This window comes from Macrobrachium nipponense, chromosome 39, assembly GCF_015104395.2.
Source record: "Macrobrachium nipponense isolate FS-2020 chromosome 39, ASM1510439v2, whole genome shotgun sequence".
Lineage (NCBI taxonomy): Eukaryota > Metazoa > Arthropoda > Malacostraca > Decapoda > Palaemonidae > Macrobrachium > Macrobrachium nipponense.
The window spans coordinates 6,859,132-6,877,099 of NC_061099.1; the positions used below are offsets into that span (position 1 = coordinate 6,859,132).

Here is a 17,968-nt window from a genome sequence, read left to right on the forward strand (position 1 = left end):
AAAAGAAAAAGAAAAAAGTTCTGTGCATAGCAGAGATTTGACCTGAATTTCAGGCAGTTTTGTGCAACAATATTCCTTATGAACTGAGGAACCCCTGTAACGAGGTATTAATATTCAGGATCAAAATCCACAGTACCGCTAAAAATATTTAGTATTTTGTTGCATATATAAACTGGAATGCACCTTTTGAGGCGGACAAATTTGGAAAAGATGATAAGTGGTGTGTGTTGTGGCGGGGGGTTGACATTCTGACATATGGTGGGAGGGTGGATGGGCCAAAAAAGGTTGAGAATCGATGATCTAGTGTGTTGTCATACTGATTCACTATTGATCAAGTTGTGACTTTGTTCTCGGGCATTCCACTGAGGGGTGAGAGATGTGTATTTCTGATGATAAAATTTCACTTTGACGTGGTTCAGAAGTCACGTAAAGCCGTTGGTTAACACCATACAAACAAACAAACGAGTTGTGACTTAGGGTTTTCTAAATGCATGTCCTTTGCAGGTCAAATTTCAGAGACCTGTTTTTGGGATGCTGAAAAAATGAGTTTTGAATGTCTTGAATTTGATGGTAGATGAAAGTGGGCTTGGCAGTGTCTTGCCTTTTAAAACTGTCTTGATTTTCAATTGTTTACTTGTACTATTTACACAAATTTCTGGCATCCTCATACTTTTATGAATTGATTACCCAATCAGGTATCTGGTTTAGATATAGATTTCATGTTTGTATGCTTTAGGAATTCAATTTTGTGTGTGTGTTTGTGAAATGTATGTGTCTAATTTTGAAAACTGTTTAGGAAAGTGTGTGACTACTATTAAGATTTTTACTGTAATAAATATTTGCCCTATATTAAAAACTATTTAGATAATTATGTGACGAATTCTGTTCTAATTTTGACTGATTAATAGTTGTCTAATATTGAAAACTACTTAGAAATATGTTTGACTATTTCTGTCCAAAGTAATATTGTATTGAATATAGTATATCTAATTATGAAACTATTCAGAAAAAATGTGTGAATATTCCTATTCAGATTTTTACTTCGATGGATGTTTGTCGAATATTCACAACCATTGAGAAATATACGTCTGACTGACTATTCAAGTTCCATATTCATAAGGGCAAAGCATTGTGGTCGTATCAAGTAAACTGTGGTTTTATCAACTTTTACTGTACCTCCGTTCAAATTCCCTTTCTTCCATCTGACTTTCCACCCCCTCTAACAATTGTTTCGTAGGGCAACTGTGAAGTTTTCTTCCTGTTAAACCTTTCAAACCTCCATACTGTCAGTTTCTCTTTCAGCGCTGAATGACCTAAAAAAAATAACAAATAACAATGAAATAATTATAAATAAAATGAAAGCAGTGAAATAATGATATGAAAAATAAAAAAATATATGACTAATAAAGATAAAAAATAAAAATAGATATAAAAATAAAAATAGATATAAGAATAATAGAAATAGAATAAAAAATATAAACCCAATGGTTGGCCACTGGCGTTAATTCCTTATTCTGTTCTCCTAAATCCTTTCACATGTTCGCAGGATGCGGTTGTGAAGAAGGATACCTCGGCTGCAAAACGGACAGCGGAGAGTGTTCGTGTGTGGGTCCGGAAATCCTGTGCGACGGGCATCTCGACTGTCCTGGGGGCGAGGACGAACACTCCTGCCCCAAAAACAAATGCCCCGGTTAGTCTAATAAAGGATCGTGTTCTGCTTCGTGACTCCTTCTCCCACTAGGATTAATTATTATATGTTTATCTAGTTCCTCGCTGGACGAGTCGGTTGCATGCTCGTCTACCAATCTGGTAGTCCGAGTTCGCTACCAGCTACCGCCAGCGTGGAATCAGAGGAATTTATTTCTGGTGGTGAGAATTCCTCTCTCGATATAGTGTAGATCGGATCCCACAATAAGCTGTAGGTCCCGTAGCTAAGTAACCAATTGGAGCTGTAGGTCCCGTAGCTGGAGTAACCAATTGGAGCTGTAGGTCCCGTAGTGAGTAACCAATTGGAGCTGTAGGTCGTAGCTGAGTAACCAATTGGAGTGTAGGTCCCGTAGCTGAGTAACCAATTGGAGCTGTAGGTCCCGTAGCTGAGTAACCAATTGGAGCTGTAGGTCCCGTAGCTGAGTAACCAATTGGAGCTGTAGGTCCGTAGCTGAGTAACCAATTTGGAGCTGTAGGTCCCGTAGCTGAGTAACCAATTGGAGCTGTAGGTCCCGTAGCTGAGTAACCAATTGGAGCTGTAGGTCCCGTAGCTGAGTAACCAATTGGAGCTGTAGGTCCGTAGCTGAGTAACCAATTGGAGCTGTAGGTCCCGTAGCTGAGTAACCAATTTGGAGCCGTAGGTCCCGTAGCTGAGAACCAATTGGAGCTGTAGGTCCCGTAGCTAAGTAACCAATTGGAGCTGTAGGTCCCGTAGCTGAGTAACCAATTGTTTCCTAGCCACGTAAAAAAAAAAATCTAATCCTTCGGGCCAGCCCTAGGAGAGCTGTTAATCAGCTCAGTGGTCTGGTTCAACTAACATATACTCAACTTATTATATTTGTCTAGTGTACTATCTCTAGAGCAGTGGTTCCCAAAGTGGGGCGTACGGTAATTTTTAAAGAGGGGTTGGAGTCCAATTCGAGAATGGGATATTAACACTGAATTTTTTCTATATGTGGTACTTGAAAAAATACTCGTGTGTATGTCCATGTCCTTTGGAAGGTTGTTTAAACCAAATTCATGGCCTTTTTGAATATTAGGATTATATATCACCAAATGGGGCATCAGGAATTTTATTAGAGCTTGGGAACCACTTCATTAGAGCCTTGAAGTAAATGGTCATTTCCCCCCTTTTTTTCCTTGTAGAGGGTAGTGCCGTCAGTGCACCTCATTCGGTGCGATGTAAGCATTACTTATGGTTCTTTGCAGCGTCCCTTCGGCCCCTAGCTGCAACTACTTTCATTCCTTCTACTGTACCTCCGTTCATATTCTCTTTCTACCATCTTACTGTCCAGCCTCTCCTAACAATTGTTTCATAGTGCAACTGCTTTGAGGTTTTCCTCCTGTTACACCTTTCATACCTTTTACTGTCAATCTCCGTTTCAGCGCTGAATGGCCTTAGTTGCCCCAGTGCTTGGCATAATGCCAAAAATCTATAAATCAAATAATTTCCCCCCCTTTTTTTGTGTGTAGTTCCCATATTGGGGATTGGGGGGGGGGGGGGGGGGGCGGGGGGGGGGGGGGGGGTGGGGGGGTGATGTGGTGCTGTCAGTGAGTGAGTGAGTGAGTGAAACCTGTTCTGTTCTGTAGTTTCAGAGTTCCAGTGCATGAGCGGCACTTGTCTGGAGTCGGAGTTCCTTTGCGACGGCTACTACGACTGTGAAGACAGGAGCGACGAACTGGTCTGCGGTAAGAGCAGAGGAATCGGTTGTTGCTGTTCAGATTTTGGGTCTGTAAGGACTTTTGAACAGCTTTAGCAATCGTTTCATATTTTTCACTTTTTCTGATCATCAGATTTTGTCTGTAATCACTATTAATTAGCTATGGCAATCAGTTTTATTTTTTCACTTATTTTTTATCATTAGATTTTGTCTAATCATCATTAATATTAGCTTTAGCATTATTTTTTTTACCTTTTTTCTGATTTTGGTCTGTAATCTCTATTGAACAGCCATAGCAATCCGTTTTCTTTTTTCACATTTTTCTGATTCATAGATTCTTATCTAATAATCATCATTAATATTAAACTGTTTTTTTTTCAACTTTTTTTTTTTTATGTTAGATTTTTGGGTCTGTAAATCACTCTTTGATTCAGGGCTTTCAGCAATCAGTTTCATATTTTCACTTTTTCTGGATCAATCAGATTTTTGTCTATAATCAACATTTTGATAGCTATAGCAAATTCAGTTTTATTTTTCATTTTTCTGGATCACAGATCTTTTGTCTAATCATCATTAATATAGCTTTAGCATTATTTCTTAGGGTTTTATAATCACTATTATGTAGCTTTATCTCGTTTATTTTCTTTTTTCACTTTTCTGATCATCAGATCTTATCTAATCATCATTAATATAACTGTTTTTTTTTTCAACTTTTTTTTTTTATTTAGATTTTGGGTCTGTAATCACTCTTGATCAGCTTCAGCAATCGTTTCATATTTTCACTTTTTCTGATCATCAGATTTTGTCTATAATCACTATTGATTAGCTATAGCAATCAGTTTTATTTTTTCATTTTTTCTGATCATCAGATCTTGTCTAATCATCATTAATATAGCTTTAGCATTATTTCTAAAAAAAATTTCTATTCAGATTTTGGGTTTATAATCACTATTGATTAGCTTTATCTCGTTTTATTTTCTCACTTTTTTCTGACCATCAGATTTTTTCTGTAATTACTTTTGATTAACTTTAGCAATAATTTTATTTTCTCACCTTTTTCTTATCAGATTTGGGTCTTTAATCACTCTTGATCAGCTGTAGCAATCCGTTTTATTTGTTAATTTTTTCTGATCATCAGATCTTGCGTCTAATCATCATTAATATAGCTCTAGCATTATTTTTTTAACTTTTTTATTCAGATTTTGGGTCTAAAATCACTATTGATTAGCTTTAGCAGTCGTTGTATTTTTCCACTCTTTGTGATTGTCAGATGTTGTGTATGATCTTCATAAATATTAGCTTTTGCATTAATTTGTTCACTTCCTTTTCCTCGTGTTCTTCTGTACCTTCTTCTCCTCTCTTTAATTATTAGTTTTGTTTCTTTTGTCCATTCACTAGATTATGCTGTCGACCCCAACATATATAGTTTCTACTTTATGGATTTATTGATTTAGAGAGAGAGAGAGAGAGAGAGATGAAGGGAGAGGAAGGGTGAGAGAGAAGAGAGGGGAGCAGGATTGCCTGAGAGAAGATAGACGAGAGAGAGGAGAGAGAAGAAAAAAAAATTTATAATTAATTTGAATGTGTAACATTATGATAAACTTTATTAGTGAATGATGTAGTAAAGTTGTATGCAAAGTGGCATTCCGACACTGATGTGTCAGCTTTCATATATTCATTCAAGAGAGAGAGAGAGAGAGAGAGAGAGAGAGAGAGAGAGAGAGAGAGAGAGAGAGAGAAATGATTCACTGAGTTTATAGCATTATGATAGACTATTGGTGAATGATGTAGTAAGGTTGTTATTTACAGTGGTACTCTAACATGAGAGAGAGAGAGAAAAAAAGGAGAGAGAGAGAGAGAGAGAGAGAGAGAGAGAGAGAGAGAGAGAGAGTTGACCAAGGGATCACACAAGGGATAGGTGGCTTGGAGCCGACTACATAGCATGATGTGATAAGTTTTAGCTAGAGAGAAGCCCATCATGGCCCATAGGCAATGTAGCACTAATTGAGAAGGGACCATATTAGGAACCACTGGGAACAGTGGAAGGCGAGACCTGGGAATGAAATTAAGTCCCCCTGGGACCTGGAATAAAGGGCGGGGGGGGCGGGCGTGGGGGGGTATGGGAAGCAGAGAGTTGACTACCGATCGAGAGACTTCAGATCGAGATTTCCTAGAAGTGGAGGTTTGACTGATCGAACGGTTCGTTGGCTGATTTACTCGGTTATCTGGCGTTGCACACGAGTTCGAAGATAATGCATTAAGTATAAGGATATGCAGAAATACTTTAGTTATAAGGATATATAAAAATTTTGTGAAAAGCAGGATAATTTTTTTATTCATTATATTTTATATTTTATTATTTTTTTATTAATTTTATTTGATTTATTATTTCTTATTAATTATATTTTATTTATTAGTTTTTAAAGTGCAATCATTGGCTTTAATATTGGAATAAGCTTTCGATTTGCTTTCTTTTAGATATTTATTAACAAGAAGCTAAGATTGAAGATTACTAATTGTTTTCAAGCAGACCAGAGCAAAGACAGCATAACACTAAGGAAAGGACTTCTCAGGAAAGAGGAAGAATATATAGTAGTAAAAATAAGAAAAAGAAACAAATTCATTTAACGTCAAGTACATTCCCAGCAAACTTGACTTACATTAGACGTGAATGAAAAAGCTGTTTATTTCAAACAGGAAGACTATTTTAGCTGTTCGATATTACGGACTTTTGTATGCTAAGCCATTTTAACTTTATTATTTCTTCCATGGAGCTTACAAAATATTAGTGTTTTTTGTCTTTAACTCTTCGGTACTTGGACTTTGATTCTCCGCACCATTGTAACTAGATCATTTCTCATGCTAACGTCATTATTTCTCCCTGCAAGCTTCTAAAATCATAATGCTTTTGTCTTTAACTCTTCGAAACTTAGGATTTTGAGTCGCCACCCCACTTTAACTTCCTGCCTCTCCCATTTCTATGTGGGGTCGCTGTTTCTAGTCAGCCTTCTACATCTTCCTCTGTCCTGTACATCTTGTTCTCTTAGACCCCTTTCCTTCATTTTAACTTCCTGCAAGCTTCCAAAATATTAATTTTATTTCTTCAACTCTTCGGGACTTGGGACATTGATTCGCCACAACCATCGTAACCAGATCATTTCTCCGAGCGAGCTTCGAAAACCTCACTGATATTAGTCTTGACTCCGCAGATATGCCGCACTTCAAGCCAAACTGCACCGGCCCAGACCAGTTCAACTGTTCGAACGGGGACTACTGCGTCTCATCCACTTGGGTCTGTGACCGCGACTTCGACTGTCACGACAAATCGGACGAAGCCAATTGCTCCACGAGGTAGGAATGATCGATTCGTTCGTTTTCATCACCCTGACGTCACAAGAACAATTTTTTTTTTTTTTTTTTGCCGCTGTAATTTGAGTTTTGGTGAAATATTTTGATTATGAAACTGAGCAGTAGTACTCACTCGCATGCGTTTAGTCCTATGTGGAACAGTCTTTCAAAGGATGTTGGATGCTGTGTAATTCCAACCTTAAAATTAAAGCGAAGATACAATGGATTATTACCTTAAAGAAATTTTCCTTTTGGTTTAATAATTCACCTATGTTCCTATCTATTTATTTATTGATTTACATTTTTTTTCAATAACTGATCTCATCTTTCTGTACTTCGTATCATCTCCTGTAATTTCTTTCACATGAACACCATATTCTTTTGGAAACTTTTGAACTTCAAGTCAGTGGGCCTTGTAAGCTGTTCCATAAGAATTGGTGTTTATCTTCCGAACAATAATAATAAAAATAATTTCTTTTCCGCTCACCATTGAAATGACTTTTACTGGACTTCCACTGTCAGGAAGTCCTGTTTCTGACGTCCAAATTGTAATGCCCCCATCACCTTTGGTTCAGATGCTCTTACTCTTTGGTTGTATGGTACAGGAAAATGCGTGTCTATCATAGCCTCCTTTCCTGCTTATTTTATATCCTCGGATTTACAGTTAGGGAGTAGTGCCATCAGTGCACCTCCCACAGTACACTGTGGCATTACTCAAGGTTCTCTGCAACGTCCCTAAGGCCTCTAGCTGCAACCCATTGCATTCCTTTAACTATACCTTTCGTTTAAATTCTCTCTTCCATCTTACTATCCACCCTCCTAACAATTGTTTCGACATCTTAAGCGCTGAATGAACTAACAGGTTCCAGCGCTTCGCCTTCGGCCTAAACGTTATATTCCAGTTCCAATTCCAAATTTACTGAGGTGCTCCACTTACCAGCTTATTTACATATCAGAACGCTTGATTCCATTCAGAGAAAATCAGATCATTTTCCTGACCATGTCTCCTGCATTATATCATGTGGTCTGAAGTATAGTGCCCTTTTCCAACTTCTTTAATTCTTCACCTCTTTGTGTCTGCCATTATTGACATCCTGTAGCAGTTATCGAGTTTTGACCCTGAGAGAAAACTGATCTAGTTTAACATCAATTTTTAGAAAATATTTTCCCATAATTCAGCTGACGACCCACTTAACCTTTAGAACATTCCATTTGTACATTTATATGTTGTATAGTCACTCATATAAGTTCATGGATGTCTCCGGGCATAAAGCTGAATTCCATCCAACCCTTTTCCGGACAACGGGTCTGTATAGTGACGTAAGACGAGCACACACACCGAAACTTGCTACAGCAGAGTTAGGTAGTTGAACATTTGGCGATTTTCGCACGCCCAGACACCTGTCATCTAGAAAGACGTGAAATAGAAATCTCTCTCAAGCACCGGGACATCCATGAACTTACATGAGTGACTGTACCATCCCACCTAACTGTATTATTTGTGATGTTTTATGCAGAAGTTGTTTTATTTAGGGTTACCCATCTCCAATTTATTGGTCAAGACCTTGCCTACAATAATGCCCCTTTATCCCACTATTTTTGCTACGTGAACATGGAAAGCTATCACAGAAACAGAACAACAAAGACAGTCATGTCTCTTCACCATATTGTTGTTGCTACGTAAACACCACAAACTATCACAGAAGTAGAACAACAAAGTGTTCTCGTTGACTGATCAAGACATTGCATACAATTATGTCTCTCGATGATATTTTATTAAAGATCATTGCTGCATCAGCTGCATTCATTTTTATAGAGGTTCTTCGCTATTTTTCTAATTGTTGTTTTCTCACCGTTGCTTAAACTGGTGGAGCAACGCATCGAAGGTTGGCATGTCGAAAATCAGGACACAATAAATGTCATTTTTCTTCTATCATATTGTTATTGCTACGTGAACAGCACTATAGCTGGTTCACTTAAGGTGGACTCTTGGATGAGCCCTATGATTGCGAGACGTATGTTTGGCGGCCGCTGATTGGCTGGTACCGGGAGGTAGGCAGCTCCCAGCCAATTAGCGGCTGCCAAGCAAACGTCTCGTAGGCATAGGGCTCACTCAAGAATTTACCTTAAGTGAACCAGCTATAGTTGTCACACAAACAGAACAACTGAGTTGATTAGTTTCATTAATCTTCGCAGGACCTGCGGAGCAGTCGAATTCATGTGTGGTGACGGACATTGCATCTACAACACTTGGGTTTGCGACGGCGAAATAGACTGTTCAGACGACTCGGACGAAGCCAATTGCAGCAGTAAGTGTGTTTGCAGTTTGTGGGAAATAAAACAGTTAGAGACCATTAGAAAGTTGCTGTACCGAAGATGATGTTCAAGAAGTAAAAAATGAGCAGAAGAAATCAAGTTTGCTCTACGCCGATGAAACATTCAGCTACGGCACTGTGGTGGCCTATCCTATAACGTTGCAAGACGCATGTTCATGGCTAACTTTAACCTTTAATAAGCTAAAAACTACCGAGGCTAGAGGGCTGCAATTTGGTGTTTGATGATTGGAGGGTGGATGATCAACGTACCAATTTGCAGCCCTCTAGCCTCAGTAGTCTTTAAGATCTGAGGGCGGACAGAAAAAGTGTGAACGGGCAGACAAACAGCTATTTCAAAAGTTTTTTTGTTTTTGTTTTTACAGAAATCTAAAACGAAAAAAGAGCATCAGCAAGCGGTGTCCCTCAGCTTCTGTACTAATCAGCTACAGTAGCATCATTATCTTTTGCCATGAAAAAGGTTTGCATATGGTACCATATTGAATTGAATTGAATTGTCAGTCAAAGTTAGAGTGCATGATACTGTTTTGCATATTGAAATGAACTGAATGTTAAGATTAAAGTACATATAGGTTAGTTTAGGTCAGGGACTGTGTGGAATTCTGTACTTATCAGCTACAGTAATATAGTTGCCTCTTGATATGGTACCATTTAGGTTAGTCACTGCGTGGAATTCTGTTCTTACCAGCTACATTATCATCATTGTCTCTTGGTGTGCTACCATTTTAGATATGATACTATATTGAATTGAATTGAATTGATTGTTAAGTTGAAAGTACAGGTTAGGTTAGGTTAGGGCTTAAGTTCATTTAGGTTGTGGTCTTGTCGAATATGTTGAATTGCTGTTAGTAGTGAGATATCGAGAAGATATTCAAATACAGTTATAATATAGGCTCTTTGTTACTTATTTTCTTTATGGAAAGCAAAAATACCTAAGCATCTTACTTATTTACTTAACGGAAAGCGAAAGCACCTAAGCATCTTACTTATTTACTTAATGGAAAGCAAACACACCTAAGCATCTTACTTATTTACTTAACGGAAAGCGAAAACACCTAAGCATCTTACTTATTTACTTAAAGAAAGCGAAAACAGCCAAACATCTTACTTATTTACTTAACGGAAAGCAAAAACCACCTAAGAATCCTTTAAATTGAGGTGCTATGAAGGAAAATTCGTGTCAAGGGAATAGCATATTTCTAAACAACGTTTAACAACGCTTTACTGAATCATATCCATATATATCAACTCATTATTATTATTATTATTATTATTTTGCATTTTAAAAATTTATATATGATAAGTTTCATTTCTTGATATTTTGTATAGTTTCTTTTAACAATATTTTACATAGCAGAATCAGATCTAAAGATATATATGATTTATTGGTCTAAAGAATATTTAGTTAAAAATAGTTGAGTAACATTTGAAAAATGAGTTTACGAAAGTTACTCTTCTCTTAATTTTATTTACCTTTCTCATATTCATTTTAACTCGTAATTTGATGATTTATGGATATATTTATATAAAACCCATAATTATCAATTAGAGCAAATTTTTCATATGCCTAAAATAATAATATTATTATTATCGACCATATTATTCATATACTTACTTTCTTCCAGATAAAGCCCCCATGAACCACACCTGCGGGGCAGACGAGAAGGCGTGCAAGGCAGAGGGCCGATGCGTGGAACTCCACTACGTCTGCGACGGGGAAAACGACTGTGGAGACTGGTCCGACGAATCGGACTGCCCCTCCACTTCGTGTTTCCAGAACGAATTCAGGTTCGTCGGGATGAGTTCTCGTAGAGGGAAAAATGATGTCTGGAAGGCCAGAATATTTGTACTGTTTGCAGGATGCTGTACGACTGGAACCTCAGAAGTCCAATAATGTCTGGAAGGCCAGAATATTTGTACTGTTTGCAGGATGCTGTACGACTGGAACCTCAGAAGTCCAATCATGTCTGGAAGGCCAGAATTTTTATACTGTTTTCTGGTTATCCCAGAGGATGTTTTACGACTGAAACTTCAGAAGTCCAGACGTAGATGCAGTTCTCTTTGTATTTTATAATTTACTTACATTTTTATCTAGTTATTTGTTAATTTGTTCAATTTTTCTCTTTTCTAATTGCTAGAATTTTTGTTCTGTTTTCAGCTTCTTCCTGATTATGTTGTGCAATCGGAACTGAAGAGGTTCAGGTGAAGATGCAATATTGGCATTAGCACCTTAAAGCAATTCTCTTTGGATTTCATAATTTACTTAGATTTTTATCTCATTATTTGTAAATTTGTGGACTTATTTTTTCTTTTCTGATAACTGTTCTCTTCTTGCTGTGTTTACTGTTATATTCTGTTGCTTCTTTCAAATGAATTCTAAATTCTTTGGAAGCGTGAATTTCAAGTCAAAGGCTCCTTTGGTGGGCTCGTTCCATAAGAATAGTCTTCATCTTCTGAATAATTGTAATAATAATTCTTCAAGTGGGTGGGTGACCTCAAAAGGGTAGACCATTCTGGTTCTAAAACAACTCTCAGGGATGAGGTTGCAAGCCACCCCTACTCTTTTTTTTTCTTTGACCTTAACTTACACCATTACCTATTCACAGGTGAGTCAACTGCTGGTCGATGGGCCAGGATTCAACTATGCAACTTTGCAAATTCTAGCTCAGTGTTCAATGAATGAACTTGGGTTCATTTATTTCAGCAAGTCACTGTTCATTGTGACTTCAGCTAAGTTCTAGTGGTTCTGGGAGCGATTATGGCTCCCAGCTTGATCCTTTTGTCTTGGAATCTACGTCTCCATGACTCTTCAAACTAAGGAAACAGTATGCGGGATCTTCGTAGTTTTCCATAGATGTGCACAAGCTAAAATCTGTAATAAAGGGTGATTTAGTACCTTCATTAGATGGGGGCAACTTTGTACCTGGACAATTCTTTTCTGTTACGTTTCAGTGTTTTTTTCATGGTATGTTACAGGAAAGTACTGTATTTATATTGCAGTGGCAGAGTGGCATGATGTGCCAGTAAATTTATAGACACGGATTGTGGATAAGAGGACCACATCTGTCATAATTAGATACAATTGAAGATTAAGAGTATAGCTGGAGACAGTTAGACAATTTAAATTTGCCCAGAACTGGCCTACAGTTGCACCTGATGCAAACCCATCCCAGGCTTTAGAACTTGAGTCATTAGAGGAAACACAGGGCGCCCTAAGTACAGGGCATCATTGACACAAACACAATGCCTCCAAGAAGTATTATAACATATTCGCCCTTAATCGGGTGGCATTAGGCTCCAAAATCATTTATCATGATTTCGACTACAGTCTTTTTAACATAATGTCATGCCAGTCACATTCATGGTTCTCTTGACCTGTAATGAGAGGCCCTGCTGTGCAGCATGTAACAGTGCCGTGGCATGTACTCTCCAGTGCCAGTTGATGAAAATAGCCTGGCCCTACGTTTAAGTCCCCGTAGGGGTTAGTGCCGTTACACTGTAAGCACTATTTAAGGTTCTTTGCAGCGTCCCTTCCTCAGGCCCCTAGCTGCAACCTCTTCATTCCTTTTTACTGTACCTCCACTCATATTCCCTTTTTTCCATCTTATTGTTTCATAGTACAACTGCGAGGTGTTCCCCCTGTTACACCTTTCAAAACTTTTTATTGTAAGTTTCCGTTTCAGCGCTGAATGACCTCATAGGTCCCAGCGCATGGCTTTTAGCCAAAATTCTATATTCCATTCCATTCCTCACGTTTAAATCGAGATATCTGCTTTATATCTTGAATACGACTGAATGGACATAACTAAATTGATCAAATCTATCGAAAATGACACTATCTAAGCGCACAGCTGCAGCCAGGTGTATTCACCGGAAAGCAAGCATGTGTATCCCATTTGTCGGGTATGCATTTATAATCAGTTTAAGTTTTTTAAATAAAGTCTTCAATTGTTTTCTCTCTCAGGATTAATTTCTAGAACCAGCCCGAGAAGAGTCTATACAAGACTCAGAGATCTGGAAAAACTAATCCTTCTTCTACTTCTTCTTCGTCTTCTTCGTCTTCTTTGTCTTCTTCTTCTTCTTGTATTATTATTATTGTTATTATTATATTATCATTAATATTGTAGCGAGCTTTCGTCTGGAGCTGCCAGACATCCTCTTGGCTGGGAAACTGAAGGTGGACTGCTTCTGGTGTGGTGTCCGTCCTCCATATATTTTATTATTATTATGATTACTACTACTACTATAAGCTATGCCATGTATGTCTGCTCCATGGTAACGCTACACATGCACTGCTATTAACACTCTGATCTTCTCAAGTTGACATTTCATTTTTAACAGAATCTCCTAGGTACGCATTGAGGTGACCCAAATTTAGCACTTTAGCGCTCCTGATTGATTTACAATATCAGACCCGCACTGCTATTCATAGATTGGTCTTTTGAAGTGACATTTCACTTTTAGCTGACATTTTTTGGTAGGTATTGAGCTGCGCTCCAAATTTAGCATTTTAGCAGCCTGTTATTGTTGCTAGTGAATGATTCAATCCTAAGTAAGACTTTGGTTTGTTTTCACCGTTTAGGAGTCGATTCTTCAAAAATGTTATTGAGAAGGATAATCTCCCTGTAATAGGATTTATTATCCTGCTGAAGTTATTATTGCTTGCCATTATATTCAGATCGAATTAATGAACATTTGGTGTATATATATATATATAATATATATATATATATATATATAATATTATATATTATATATACATATATAGTGTATATATAGTATATATATATATATTATATATATATATATATATATATATATATATATATAAAGGCATAAGCTTATACCTTTATTTATGGATTTATCAGTCCCAAACTTTCGTGATTTAGCTATACATACACACACACACACATATATATATATATATATATATATATATATATAGATATATATATATATATAGTATATATATATATATATATATATATATATATATTTATATATATATGGATTGTTTGTTTAACTAGGATCTGGTAACACTCTTCACATCATAAAATGCGTGTACTACATTATGTTCGTGAAGATATGCACACGATGTATATTACTTAGAATAAAGACTATATCAAAATGAAATGCTTCAGAAGGCTCCCATTTTCCAATTTCCATCCATTTCCATAACCGCCTCGAACCTAAATGATCCAAACAGAAGTTTATGTAGAATAGTTTTCTTTTCAATACTCTCAGTTGCTATAACAAAAACGCCCTTTCACAGGTGTGACAACGGGCGTTGCATTGAGCCGGGCTGGGTGTGTGATGGCAGCGATGATTGCGACGAAGGCGAAGACGAAGCCAACTGTACGAAGCCCACGACTGGGACGGTAAGGAGCCACGGATAAAAAAAAAAGGAAACAAAAAGAAATATTCGACATTCCCCTTAGGGAGGTAGAGTCGTCAGTGCACCTTATTCGGTGCAATGTAGGCATTACTTAAGGTTCTTTGCAGCGTCCCTTCGGGCCCTAGCTGCAACTACTTTCATTCCTTTTACTGTACCTCTGTTCATATTCTCTTTCTACCATCTTACTCTCCACCCTCTCCTAACAATTGTTTCATAGTGCAACTGCTTTGAGGTTTTCCTCCTGTTATACCTTTCAAACCTACCTGCTCTCAATTTCCCATTCAGTTCTGAATGACCTCATCAGTCCCAGTGCTGGGCCTTTGCCCTAACCTTTATATTCCAGTCCTTTCCATTCCATTTCCTTCTAACTGGTCGTTCAACCACCCCAACTCCCTCTGATCACTGCCTTAAACACCGAATGACAGGAAAGTGCCCCAGGACTTAGTTAACAGTTTAATATAAACATTTTATAATTTATAGTTTATTTGGTAATTTTATTTGGAAATTTATAGAACCAGATATTTAAGGAAGGAATTAATATTGTTCGGTAAGAAACTCATCAAAGTTGTACCAAAGTATCAGCTTCAGGTAGGGCAGTTATTTTGTTTTTCTAAAATTGTTCTTGTACTTTAGACTGCGAAGTTTATTTAAAGCCCTTTTTGTATATGTAGTTGCTAATACTCTTCATTTTTATAGGAAAACTTTTTAGTTAGAGTCTTCCTTCATTTTGACAGAAATGATTGATAATTGTCTGCTAGTGATCTTCTGCCTTAAGTAAAAACCGTTTGTATGAACAGCCATCCTCACAAAAGCATTATATTATATCTTCAATTTATAGATCCTATTTCGTCTCTCTAATGTAAAACGTTTATTGTGACGTCGAAACGCAGAAGAAAAGTGTCTCGTGACGAGCTAAACGTAATTTTTCTTTTCAGGAATCTGACGAGTGCCCAGAAAACTACGTCTCGTGCCCACCGAGTTGCATTGCCCCTGACTGGCAATGCGACGGTGATGCAGACTGCCCCGATGGGAAAGACGAGGAGAATTGCCATGTGGCATGTGCCTCAGACCAGTTCACGTGCTCGACCATGACTTGTATCCCATGGAGGAACGTATGTGACGGCCACCATGATTGTCTGTATGGTGATGGTAGGTTCCATAAGTTGTCACGTGTACATGGTTAAATTAGCTTTGAGAAGTCTGTCCAAATTGCTCCGTTGCCGATTGTTCCAACCAGACTTGTAATACCTTGCGACGTTTTATTGGCAGGTGGGGTTACATATGAATAAAGAGATAGTTTAAGTATTTTTACATGTATTGAACATGTTTGTCATACAAAACCAAACAGGCTCAATTAATGCAAATGTCCATTCTGTAGTACTGTTGCAATACAGTGAAAGAAGTTCATTCACACACAGAAAATAAGAAATGCATGAGAGTTGGACCACATTCGTCGTGCAGTCATGAAATAGGCCTTGAGCAAAAGCCTGAAACACAGCTTAACGATTACTGTTATTGCTTATATTGCATTAAAAGACTTTGTTTTATTTCCTTGTCCCTTTTAGACAGGAAATGCTTCCAAATGGTTTCCTAGTTCAGGGATCAAGAATCTGATGTTTGATACTGTGTCATGGCAGTAGATTAAGGAAACGACCCTGTTACAGATCACCTGGTTTCATGGAACTCTCATTGCACTTTATTCTTTAAACTTCAGAAAACTGTTAACTATGATCCATTTCATTACTGGATCAAAATCAGACGTGAATTGACAAATAATAAAGAAATAGACGTGTTTAAGCACAAGACCAAAAGCTTACCATTTGTTTAAGGAGTAACTATTAAACAAACAGAATTCCAAGCCTTAGATGAGATAGAGAAAAGCTATTAATCTTACCATTTAAGTATTACCAAATTGAATACAGCACTGTATGGGTACACTCTACGAAAAAGAGGCATTAACTTAACAGAACTTTACTCATAGCATTATTTCTTTCAAAACTGTTTTTTAACAAATAGTCTGTAGTGATATTACTCTGTGGAATTAGAGCTGCGTTACTGTATTTGTTATGAATTACTATTTAGACAAATTCTTATCAAAAGCTGTTGCTAAGTTCAGTGCACAGGATGACACTGGATCCTCTGAAGTTCATATTGTAAGTGTAAAGAAGAGTGAGAACATCATTGCATTTAAAACTTTTTTTTTATTGATGTTACATGAATTGTATAACAAAAAGTGTACATAAGGGCCAGTGGACCAAGCCAATAAATATATTAATGTTATCAAGTTACATTAAGAAAAAATCTGAAAAGGAGGGGCGCTCAGTACTCACTATTTTAAGTGTCTTTATTCATTCAAGTTTCTATGCTGCTACTTGTGGCTTCTTTTTAGTTTTCATATAACTAGACTTTACAACCCTTCTTTCTATAACTTATGTCCTGTGGCTTGACACAATCGTGGGTGAAGGTTCTTGTGCTTAACAACGGACGTAGGATAACTTTCCTTTTTTGTTTATGTTTAATTTATGTATATGTATATGTATATATATATATATATATATATATATATATATATATATACAGTTATATGTATATATATATCCACTCATTACGTAATAAATGCTATTTGTTATTAATTCAGTGCATCCATTTTTTTCTACTTTTCCTTTTGTCCATTTTCACATGTTTGCAATCAAGTCTGTCTGAAGACACCAGACAATCTTATATCCTGTGGCATGTTACATTGGAACGTAAGCTCATTCAGAAAAGTAATACAGCAATGATAATGACAATGAGGGAAACCAAACTCTGGGTCCTAAACTCGGAAGCAATGGGTAGCCATTTATTAAAAGAGAGAAAGTTTAAGAAATCAGGAAAAAAAGAAAGGACAGAATTCAACAACTTAGTGTTAGAGAGAGAGAGAACCTGTTTTCAAATTAGTCTCCTATGTGTTTCAACAGAAGATTAACTCTATGTACCAGAGTTCTAACTCAACGTTTGCTTTGCAGATGAGTTCGGCTGTGAAGCGAAAGAATGCGAATATATGGAGTGCTCGTACGCCTGCAAGGCAACTGGAATAAATTGCCTCTGCAATACAGGATTTACCCTGGCTGCAGACAATGTCACGTGAGTAGTTGTCCCCTCGTCCTTATGCTTTTTTACCATGATGAACTTTTTAACCTAGTCCTTATGCTTTTTTACCATGATGCTGTTGGACTTGAATGAACTTTTTCAACCTAGTACTTATGTTTTTTTACCATGAAGCTGTTGGACGTTATTGAACTTTTTTCCTTCTTGTACTGTATTTATGAAGTTTCTGTTACAGTTTAAATTACTGTATAGGCGAAAGGAGTCGACCTGATGGTCAATTGAGTGTAATTTATAGTCAGTAGGACGTCAGTTCACAGTCATATGGAATGAACTTTAAAGTTAGTGGTAGGTTGCTTGTCAGTTCACAGTCATATGGAATGAACTTTAAAGTTAGTGGTAGGTTGCTCGTAAGAATACAATATTCAACTCCATGAACG

At 37.2% G+C, this 17,968-nt stretch overlaps 1 protein-coding gene across 1 annotated transcript in view; it reads left to right on the forward strand.

The window, feature by feature from the left end:
• The window catches only part of LOC135210085 (low-density lipoprotein receptor-related protein 4-like), a 471,815-nt gene that overhangs the window by 84,912 nt on the left and 368,935 nt on the right, over nucleotides 1–17,968 (forward strand). Inside the window, exons 3-10 of the mRNA XM_064242883.1 lie at nucleotides 1,547–1,690; nucleotides 3,298–3,396; nucleotides 6,578–6,719; nucleotides 8,913–9,025; nucleotides 10,675–10,837; nucleotides 14,322–14,427; nucleotides 15,380–15,593; nucleotides 17,450–17,567. Of these exons, the coding sequence (XP_064098953.1) occupies nucleotides 1,547–1,690; nucleotides 3,298–3,396; nucleotides 6,578–6,719; nucleotides 8,913–9,025; nucleotides 10,675–10,837; nucleotides 14,322–14,427; nucleotides 15,380–15,593; nucleotides 17,450–17,567 (1,099 nt within the window). The remainder of the gene's footprint in view (nucleotides 1–1,546; nucleotides 1,691–3,297; nucleotides 3,397–6,577; nucleotides 6,720–8,912; nucleotides 9,026–10,674; nucleotides 10,838–14,321; nucleotides 14,428–15,379; nucleotides 15,594–17,449; nucleotides 17,568–17,968) is intronic.